This window comes from Lycium ferocissimum, chromosome 11 (assembly GCF_029784015.1).
Source record: "Lycium ferocissimum isolate CSIRO_LF1 chromosome 11, AGI_CSIRO_Lferr_CH_V1, whole genome shotgun sequence".
Classification (NCBI taxonomy): Eukaryota; Viridiplantae; Streptophyta; class Magnoliopsida; order Solanales; family Solanaceae; genus Lycium; species Lycium ferocissimum.
Genome location: NC_081352.1, coordinates 5,588,939 through 5,600,654, shown reverse-complemented (window position 1 = coordinate 5,600,654; position 11,716 = coordinate 5,588,939). Strand labels below are relative to the sequence as shown.

General features: G+C 31.0%; 1 protein-coding gene across 1 annotated transcript in view; it reads left to right on the top strand.

Annotated features, from left to right (window-relative positions):
- The first annotated feature begins 4,157 nt into the window (after window positions 1-4,157).
- Window positions 4,158-11,716, top strand: part of LOC132036149 (fatty acid amide hydrolase-like) — a 61,206-nt gene continuing 53,647 nt past the window's right edge. The window contains exons 1-3 of the mRNA XM_059426404.1: window positions 4,158-4,367; window positions 7,375-7,484; window positions 8,523-8,583. Coding sequence (XP_059282387.1) covers window positions 4,268-4,367; window positions 7,375-7,484; window positions 8,523-8,583 — 271 coding nt within the window. The 5' untranslated portion in view covers window positions 4,158-4,267. The remainder of the gene's footprint in view (window positions 4,368-7,374; window positions 7,485-8,522; window positions 8,584-11,716) is intronic.

Here is an 11,716-nt window from a genome sequence, read left to right as displayed (position 1 = left end):
ACATTTCAAATATGAAGGGCAAAATTTAAAGACCACCCCAAAAGAAGGGCAATTCTGCGAATTGCCCAGAGTTATTTCTCAGAAAAATAAACTAGGATTGGGCTCCAGGCCATTGGTGTTTTTTCCCCTAAATTATTTACAATCCCTGCATGCAAAGTAACAAATATGTTATGGAATAATAATCTGGCCGTACACTTAAAATTTGTTAACTTTTGCAGGTTTCTTTTGCTGATAAACTTTCGAATTAGTATCTTTATTGTAATGCCCAATGGGGACGGAGCCGTGAATTGAAAAGTTTCACAACGAAATTATGCGTCATGTACGGACACGGTACCAAAAAAAAAGTTATACAATCAGAGCACCTATTAGATAATTACAAATAAATCTATATATAATATAAAGTTAGGCATAGATAAGGAGATGTGGCATCTCTCTATGGCCAAGAAACCTATTTTATCTTTTTTCTCCTTTTTTTTTTTGCTTTTTTTTATTCATTCTTTGATTTTTTATTATTGTATTAAAGAAAGGCAATGACACAAATTGTAAAGGAAATAAATGGTTACATTGGTTTGTAAACGGAAATTCCTTACCATGGCATTTATTTGCTGCGCCATAATTTTATTCTTAATGATATTCATAACTCCTAATTCCTTTCATGTCCATAACCTTCAAAAAAATTAATGTATGATTTATGATACTCTATGGTCTTCCTTCATGTGTATATAATATGCTAATATGTGTTCATATGAATTGGGATTGTAGTGGTGGGTTGTTGATTTTGATAGAAAAATTCATCCTCAGAAAATGTCTTAATTTGAGTACAAATCATATATTCTTGAGTAAGACACCTTTCTCTCATGAACTTCGGTTCGATAAATCTTGGATCTCGTGCGAGGTAACTGATTTAATTTACTTCTTTTTTTATATTTTTTTTTTAATTTCAGGTTATACTGTGAAAAAGTATGAGGTAGATATTTCAGAATCACATTTGATGAAAGATAAAAGGCCGTCGAAGATGCTTAAATTTTAGTCAACTCGCTTAAGTCAAGATGGTTCGACTTGAAGATACAGGATCCTCATTCATGCACCGTTTTAGTTTCTTAAATATCGAAGCTACGGAGATTTTATGGCATAAATAGTTATTAGTTAGATACACACTGAACAAAATTGTAACTAGCATGACCACAGCTTAAATTACGTCTCCCAGTAGTTTGGAGTACTTGATGCCAAAACGGAATATCTTTCTATTGTTTATAAACAAATTTCATCATTAAGAATTAGTTTCTGGTAATATGTGAAAGAAAGATACTATTTTGAAATAATGATTAAAAAATGCTTCCAAGAACTTATAATTTGTTAGTTAAGTAAAATTATTAATTTATTAGTAGTCAATCATGTTCTAATCATTTAATCAAACAGCAAGAATTAGTTTAATTAATCAAAAACCAGACAGAATGATAAATAATCAAATTTGAAGCAGTCAAAGCTAAAACATCTTTGGAAAACTCATCATGAAGATAAGTTATATATAGATTAAAACTTAAAAACTGATCCCATTTGAATATTAAGGCATAAGTTGTTTCGTTACTTTTATATTATCTTTTTTTTGTGAAGCAAGGTTAAGTTCTCCTTTGTCGTGGAGAAGTAACATAACATTTTTGTTATGTATTGCATTAGAAAAAAAATATTTAGTGGTTATTAAGTCATTATAGGAGAATAAAAAAAAAGTTTGATTTCATAAAGATCAAAATTTTAGTATCTAATAAACAATAAATATAGTGCAAGAGGAAAAACTGAATAGTGATATTTTACAAACTTTCGATTTTATTTTTTAAAATTATGGTAAATACAGAAAATATGTTCATAAATAATATGAGTATTCATTATAGTAAATGATATCTATAATTATAAATGATAAATAATACTCCTATATAATAAATAACTATTTCACTTGAGGAAAAGTTAAGTAGGTGTATTTAGAATAACTATTACGGTGGAAGAGGAAAAGTTAATTAGAAGATATATTCAGTGATTTAGGGCTATTAAAAATAGGTAGTGCAAAATAATATTACTTTCAGTAAATAATGTTATTAGTGACCGGTGTATCTGAAGACTCTTGAAATTTATAATATAAGCTAAACAGGAATAGATGAAATAACAAAATTAAACTACCAAAAGTGCGAGGCTTTATTTTGATATATCTTTTCTGTTTTATCTTTTTATATGTACTTTTTCTTATATAAGTTTAGGATTGACAACATAAATTTTTTATCTTTTATTATTCATTAAATTTAAAAGAAATTAATTCGTGGATTTTTTAATTTCTAATCGCGCGAAGCGCGGATTAGTTGACTAGTCTTTTAATAAACATTAACTTCTATTCCATTTGTTTCAATTTAAGTGTCTTATTTTTCTTTTCGGCTTGTTCCAAAAATATGTCTCTTTCTATATGTAGTAAGTTTTTAATCCCAATATTCTACATGGCAAGACAACAAGATATAAAGGACTACACCCATCTTTAATTTAAGACTATAAAATTCAAAAATCTCCTTTTATTTTTTAAAATTGTGTCAAGTCAAACTAAGACACTTAAAAAAGAACGGAGGGAGGGATATATAAATATGGTAATTGGTTCCCCATCATAATTTAAAACACACTGAGTAAAAGAAGATCTTTACACACACCGTGTTCATGATAAGAATGGTTAAGACTTAATTAACGTTGGTTAATCAGTCCGCGCATAGTCGCCAGTTGGCCGACCCACCACACTGCGATTTAGTCATCACTACAGCTAATACTGTTTGGTCTTTTAAGAAAAAGAGAGTAAGAGCCTGTTTGGATGGGCTTAAAAAAACAGCTTATGAGCTGAAAATAACTTATAAGCAAAAAAAATAATAATGATAACTTGGGGTAGCTCAACTTATTTTTTTTGGCTTATAAGCTACTTTAAATAAGCTAAGCCAAACGGACCTAATTTTTGGGCTTATTTTAAGCATAAAATGATTTTATGTTGACCAGCCAAATACTAAAAAAACTTAAAACAGCTTATAAGCTATTTTCAGCAACTTATAAGGTAAACGGGCTCTAAGAATGAAAAGAAAAAGAGAAGCAAAATGACAATAGTCAGTGTTTGTAACGTATCTTCTTAGTAAATGTCAATTGTTTGTTTTGAAATGGACCCTCTTCCTTTAGCTTTATGTGTAACATATATAAATATTTTGCACAAACATCCCCTATAATACTGAAAACTACACTAACATCCCTACATGTTACAACAATTTCAACTTGCAAAGGGCGCTTTTACCATGATTAGGACTCATAAGTAATAAGTAAGAATTAGCAGATATTAATTTACAAATCTCTAAAGTGAAAGTCGGTTTTCGAAAAGCCTTGTTCGGAGGAAGGTTTCAAGAAAAAAAAATAACTTAGCACTTGTTTAAGACTAGTTAATTACACACTAAGAGGGAAAGTTGAGATATTTGGGGGACGTGACAAGAGGAGGTTGCTCAGGTGTTAAGTAACCTTCAGCTCCGACTCTAAAGTTGCAGATTCGAGTCATCAAGGGAGCAACAAGGTGGGAGCTACAGAGGAAGGGTAAGAAAAAAGAAATATTTATATGACCAAGACAACCTGCAATTCAATATTTGGGCAGGGGCGGATCCACACCATTGGGTGTGGGTTCACGGGAACCCACAACTTTTATCCGAACCTTGTATTTATAATGTGAAACCCTTCAAATATATAAGAAATTTGAGTTGAGAACACAAGAACAAATGAGATCAATGCTAAATTTGAAACCCACAAGTTTCAAATCCTGGATCCGCCTCTGTATTTTGGGGACCTTTTTGTAAGTATGAAAATAAGCTACGGTCCCAAGATATATTTGCATTAAATACTTCCATTTGCATCAACATTTAGTTATATATAAGAAAAGAAAGCCATGATACATTTGCATGGACGACAACTTCACTTTCTTCTTTTGTCCGTCTTTCTTAGCCATCTCCGCTTCCAATAAAGCTTCCAATAAAAACCACCTACTGTATATATAACATTTATACACCGTGTCTTCTTCTTCTCCAACTTCCACCCACTTTCTCTCTCTCTCTCTCTCTCTCTCTCTCTCTCTCTCTCTCTCTATATATATATATATATATATATATATATATATATATATATATATATATATATATATATATATCTTTAGCTAGAAAGGCAGAACCAAGTTTCCCATATATAGATAGAGAAAGGTATATTTATAGAAGAAGAAATGGGATTTCTCAAGGCTAAAGGAGACATTTACAAGGCTGCTGAGGATGTTGATGTTGGTCCAAATAGTAATGAATTTTATCTCCAAGCCAACGTCAAAGGTTCATCTTATTCCCTTCATTTTCATTATTTCTTTGTACCTTCATAGATATCTTATTCCCTTCATTTTCATTATTTCTTCTTACCTTCATATATCTTTTCCCTATTGTGTTTTTTCTCAAAATGATTTGTTTCGAAACGATATGGTAAAAAGTTTTGAAAGCGTGGATTGAGGTAAAAGAGTCAGCTTTTGGCTTTTTATAGTTCAATTGGTTCACTAAGGGAGATATAGAGTAGCTATTCTAAAGTAATTATATATAGGGGCGTTTACAGAAAACCAAAAAAATTAATAACTTTCTGGTGTTTGGTTTTGGTTTCTAATTTAAAAAACCTACAAAATTTTGTTAGGTTTCGATTTTAAATTTAAAAAAAACTGACAAAATTTGGTTTCATTTTGGTTTTAAGCAAAAAAATAACCCTAAAATCGAATCAAATGAACAATATAACTATCTATTTTCAAATTAATTTCTTGGTTTTTAATTTAAAAACTGATAAAATTTGTTTTGATTTTGGTTTTAAGCAAGAACTGGTCGACAAAACCAAATCAAACCTACTGTATAAATATCTATTTTAAAAATTGTAATTTCACTCTCTCTCTCACACACACAAGCACATATATATTCTTTGTAGAAGTTTTAATTTCTTCATGCGCTAGGAAGTATATTGTCATATATTTAAAATAAAATCGACAAAAATTGAATTAGCCAAAAAAGTGACAAAATTGAAACGATGAAAAATCAACTTATTTGGTTTGAGTTGATTTCAACATTTGAAAACTGATTTAATTGGTAAGGTTTCCTCTTAGAGAGAAATTAAACTGACACTGAACCATGAACACCCCTAATTTTATATAGATGATGAACTTCCGCTCTCATATTAAAATGAGTTTAGACATATTAAAATGAGTTGAGCTAATAAATAGACGGATCATTAACCATCCAAAGGTGACTTAGGATGAGATGAGTTAAACAATGAATTGTACAAACCCGCCGAACTCTTACAGAGTTTTAATTTCCTTGTTTTTTTCTTATAACTGGTTTAATTCCCTAATAAAACTTTATTTTTATTATAACTATATATAACAAATCAGGAGGAAAAGAAAAACTTTTTACTAGTAAAGATATGATGAACTTATGCTCTCATACGTTTTGTTCCTAAAAGTTACCGTCTGCAAATATTTTGGTAAGAATAAGATAAACGCAATTAATGGAGGTAAACCTGGAGGTGAAAGGTCTATATGGACCATAGACGTTTTAGGGTGACTCTACATTTAATGAAAAAGCAAGGGCCATAAAATATGGTTTTTTTTTTTTCTTTAAACCATAAAATATGGTTGATTGATCATAATTGTTGGAGAGGGTTGTTTAACTTAATTAACTTAGTTTTCCTTTTTCATTATTCAATTGTGGTACACTCTCCAAGTCATATTTGATCTATCTACCGACATTATTTTCTCAAAATATGGCCATAAAATAACGAAATTTAATTTGATTTTAGACAAATCTCCATCTCCTTCCCTCTGCCTAATGGAAACTAATGAATAAAAACACCGAAGAAATAATTATGACCAACGTTGAATTGAGACCAGCGAGGAAAAGCATCGAAGCTGCATGGGCTTTCTAAATTTAGGAAAAAAAATTCTTAGTTATATTTATATGGGTAATTTCAGAGATCTCGATCTAAGTTTCGTTCCATAACATTGGCATTCCTTGTGGTTTAGGATATTACGTTTATCTTCTTTATTTTCTTAATTTCCTTATAATAATTTTTAAGAACTTATTTATCATCAAAGTTAAAAATATTCTTTGACTAATTTACCCTTAATATAATTTTTTCTTAACCAATTCTTTTAAAAATGAAACCTCTACATCCATGGACTTCCTCTTTTGGGTGTTGATTTCCCCATCAAACTTGGGGAAAGTATTTCCGGGAAAATTGTGTAGGAAAAGAAAAATCGGTGAAAATATTTTAGTAGATGTAGCTAGGGTCTAGATTTCTTATCTTGATAAAGGCAAAGTTACATTTTTGTCTTTCAAAAGAAAGAAATTGCTCCAATTAGTTTCACTTTGCTTTACTAACAGGACGTGTAGGCAGTGGCGGATCCAGGATTTTCATTCAGGGTGTTCGGAAAAAAAAAGCTAAATATACACTGTAATTTTTTGCCGAGGGTGTTCAAAAGTTAATATATGTACATAAACACAGAAAATTTACCCTATATATACACTGTAATTTCTTGCCGAGGGTGTTCGGGTGAACACCCTGGGCCCCAAGTGGATCCGCCCCTGCGTGTAGGTCGTTAGAATATATAAATTAAAGCAACTGTAAAACTCTTCAAGATTCAAATCACCCCATGGGAGTAATTCCCTTTTTTTTCTTTTTTTTTTCTTTTTTTAATGATGGAAGGCAAGAACGTTACAATAGCCATGGAAAAGGTAAAAGGCAAATATTTTTCCATATGAATAGGAAAGTGGAACAAACCGGTGTTTGTAGAGCAGAAAGGAATTCCCAACGAATTTGCTAATTCAAAAAATTCATAGAATTAATTAAGTTGAAGAGTATATATTAGTAAGGATCAATTCGTCACATTGTAATTTTGTATTAATGATAAATAAGTTAAAAGATTTGTTATCAATAAAATTTAAAATAAGTGAGGTAAGTGTAACATAGTAAGTCACAAGAAATATTAATGTTATGAAGTGAAACCTAAGGAACATCTCTGAAACTGTCTCTTTTATTTTTTACAATCTTTCTATTTATTTATCTGTATGCTTTTGTTACTTATTTGAAAAATGTTCTGCTCTATTGTTTGTGTTTGATTTTCGTTCTGTCGAATGATTTGTAACAAGGATATGATGAGAATTTAATTGAGTTTATTCCATTGACGACTATGTGTTAAACATTTTTATAATTATTAGTTTTCGTCGTCAAAATCTTTTCTTTTTCCGTCTTAAATTATAATCCAGATTATTAATTTACTTTTGTTAACTCACATTTTATTTCAATACGCAGCACCTCGGATGGCCGGCTTTCTTGTTAAAGTGTTCGCATGGTTCTTGGAATTGCCGATCTTTGGATCCATTATGCTCTATTTTTTGAAGAGAAATAACTTAATTCACAAGGTATGTACATTTTACCTGATACCTTAGTCTTTGGTTGGTATGACACCGTTTGACTTGTTTTATTAATTAAGTGTTCAAAAACCGAAAGAATATATAAATAATATGAAAAACTATATCGATTAAAATTATACTGATTTTGAAGTATCATATAGTTAGCACTTTATTTGATCCCAAACTTTTAACTAAATAACCTTATATATATATATATATATATATATGAAAAGTTCTGCTTGTCTATTCTGTTTCTTTGAATTGCTCCTTCATGTCAATAGCTAGGTAATGCTTAATATCTAAATATTGGATGGGATGTTAGTATTTAGTCTAGCTGATCAGTTTTGCCACTATAATGTCGAAGTAACAATTATTGAGATGTATACATATGGAGTGAATTTTCAATCTTGATCTCAAATTGAAAAAAAAAGAATAAAAAATTTGTCCCAAACGTGGTTACTGTTTATGTTAGGAACCAAGATTACGTTTGCTTTGCTGGCGTGATGTTACACTTAGTTTACAATTCTTCTTTTTTGTTTAGTTTACAATTCTTCTTTTTTGTTTTTTTATTTTCTTGAGTTACCTACAATGATAATGATCAGTCATATTCAGCTTCTATTCTGTAATTAAAATATGCTCCACTAATTTTATACTCCCTCCTATCCATTTTACTTACCATGTTTTTATTTACACGCTCCTTAAAAAAGTATTGACTAAAAGAGTACTTTGACTAAATTATCCTTATCTATTCTGTAATCTCAATTTAATACTACTTTTTTTCATCTCAATAAGCTATCTCCACATTTATTGGTAAGGGTAAAAATGAAAACTAATAATTAAATTTATCTTGATTTTCTAAAATGACAATAATTTTTAATAAGCATGATAACTAAAATATATAGACCGGAGGGGGTAATTTTTACGAGTAACGTCACTTTTTATTGATCTCTATTTTACTTTCTATTAACATTGCTTATGAAACCAAGCACACGAATACATCAACTTCCCCTTGATTAGTTGTTACTGACAACTAGTTTCATTTGGCAGCTTGTTACATTTGCTGAGTTGCAGGAGTCACCCCTCTATGTTCCTCTTCACAACTATGAAGGTCTGGTATTTCCGTTAATTTGTTTTTAAATATACACACACACTCGCACACCCACGCTTTGGGTTATAAGGGAGGTGGAGATTTTGTGGATTAGAATCTTGCATCTCTCTTTCTTAAGGTGAAAGTACAACCACTAGGTTATAACTATAATTCTATTAATGTTTTTTTCATAAAATTCATGCTCTAGTAAAGTTAAGTTACTTTAAGGGAAGTTATCTCTATAGTACTTTACCCAATTTTAAGCCACTTTGCTGTAAATTGAGATTGTAGAGTATTCGTGTTACTAGCTAGGCATGTAAAAAATTGAGATAATCTCTCGTACCAAAGAGAAGTAAAACGATGAAGCATTTGCTACAGTTTTACCAGTATAACTAGGCATGTGTGCTAGATGGAGTCGGCTCAGCTCACTCATAGTTTAGTAGAACTGACCTCAACTCGTTTTTGAAAAGAATCTAGCGAAGTGTTAATTTTCATCAATTAGGCTAAATTACAGTAGTGGATTTGCTGATTGAATTTGGAAGAAGAGCACCTTGGACACCAAATAATTGTGTTGCACTCAGTTAACACCTTTTGTAAGGAGGTCAGCGTATTGATTGTTGAAGCCACGTAGACAGTATGGAGTATTTCTTTGATAAAATAGCAATCAATATTAATGTGTTTTTGTCATTAAATAGTGGATTAGCTACAATCTATTATCTACATAGTAGGTTTACTATCATAGTAGATGAAAACTAGCAGCTGAAGATGCATAGTCAATTCTTAAAACAAACCACCACCCAAACAACTGAGGCTAAACTTATGTATTCTGCCCTCTGCTGAGCTCCCAAAAAGAGTATTTTGCCACTTTGATTTTCATGAAATAAAAGAGTTTTCGTACTTCACGAAATATCTGGTCACAAACGTTCTTGTGTTTGGACATGAAGTCCAATTAGAATCACAGAAGACTAAGGCCCCGTTTGGACATGGTTTGAAACCTGGTTTCAAACCATGTTTGGACATACAATTTGAATATTTTAAGTTGTATTTTCTCTTATAGACATAAAAACCCCACAAATTGTGAAAACTATCAAAACATTCTCAATTCTTATACAATCTTACCAAATGAGCAAATCATAGTTTATAACAAAATTAGTACTCTACTAGAAGGCATTTCTAAAAAAATGCAACATCAATTAATCAAATTTTACTTCAATAAAATCAAAAATTTAACATGAATAGTAATGTAATTACTATTTAATATAATCTTCCCACATAAATTAAAGATTGGTAGACATAAATAAACGTTAGTGGAAGTTAATGAGATTGGTAAATGATTGATGGGGGTAATTGTTAAAAATATTTACCAACTTATGGGTTTTTTTTTACAAAATATTAACTTATGGGTTAAATTTTGTATTTAAAAAAGTTGAAACCATGGTTTCAAACCCAAACCAAGCTTTTTTGGATGATTTGGGTTCAAACCATGGTTTCAAACCACGACCATGGTTTGATGGCCAAACGCTGGTTTGAAACCGTGGTTTCAATTTTGATGGCCAAACGCCTACTAAATGCTGATATGAACTGGTTGTTGACATTAGAATCCCCAGATTTGTTTTTTGCTTGATGTACATCACAACTCTGAGTATTGCTTCAATATGGGAAACTTTTGGACATTGCATATATTTACTGAGTACACTGTGTTAGAATTCTGCAATATTCACAAGTATAACTGTAGACAATTATTACAGCAAATATTCTCAAAGCTCACTATTTTCCAATTGCATTTCAAATGATGAATAAATTTTGAATGTACTGGTCTAAAAAGTGGCTAGCCCACCAATTTTTACGATTGTTTGGCGGGTCATTTGCGCGATTGGCCTTCAAAGGCACTGGTCTTTAATTTTTGTTCCACAAATTGATGGTCTTTAATTTTTGTCCTTCGCTAAAAATTCCTTGGTTTCGGGTTCGAATCCCCGTTCAGTAAAAAAAAAAAAAAAAGTCGCAAGGTAGAGTTTGGATTCGCAAAGAAGAGTTTTGCCTTCAGGCATTTTTTTTTTTTTTACTTAGTTGGAATTTTACAAATCTCTTCCTTAAGACTTAACTTTTACCTGAATAGGCCTAACTTTGCTACAAACTTCTGCCTTGCGAATTTTTTTAATATTTGACTGAGCGGGGGTTGGAATTCAGAACACATGGGTTTTAGGCGAAGGGCAAAAATTAAAGATTTCTTGAAAGACAAAAATTAAAAACCAGTGCCCTTGAAGGACATTCCGCAAAAAAATGTTGTTTGGCAGCCTAGTTAGGTTAGTCGTCATTAGGCCCATGTATATCGATTGATTGAGTTGATGACATCATACTATAGACAGTTACAAAGCTCATTAGATATGCTGCTAAAAAGCAAGTTGAAAATTTACTAAATACAATATCTGTTCTCTCAAACAAGACGCGGCATCAACATAGTGAAGGTAGGTAATACATCCAATTACTAATTACTGGAATTAAATTGCTATGATAAAAGGTAATGTGTTCATGAGTTTTCAAAGGCAAAATGCATGGCACTATATGTAATATCAACAACGACCCTCTTTATCTTTACTAAAGCGTTTTCTACTTGTCTAAGTGACTTTTGCTGCCAGCTTTTTTACTTCATATGCATATAACGAAGCAATAATCTCACCAACTTATAATTTAAGGATTCTGTCATTAAGTTATGAATTTAAGGAAAAAGTTTAGAGTTCATGATTCACAAGAGAGAATTCAAGGAAAGAATTCTTGAGTTTGTGGTTCTACAGCTCAAATTAGGGATTCAGTCCATGAGTTAGAACTTCACCATACAAGAACAATCAGCTGGAATATCACTTGTAGAAGCTATGAACTTTAGTATAATGTGCTAGAGATTTTCCATGTTTAATTAAGAGTATTTTGTCTAAATTTTATTTTTGCACTAAAAATGACTATTTTTCAATTATATTTCAAATGATGGATAAATTATGAATACCGCTCTAAAAAGTGGCTAACCCACCAATTTTTACGATTGTTTGGCAGCCTAGTCAGGTTAGTCGTCATTAGGCCCATATACAGCTCAACTAGTTTTTCACAATAGTTAGGCATGTTAGCCTAAAGCATTCATTAAGCTTTAAAGGCAAATAGCGAA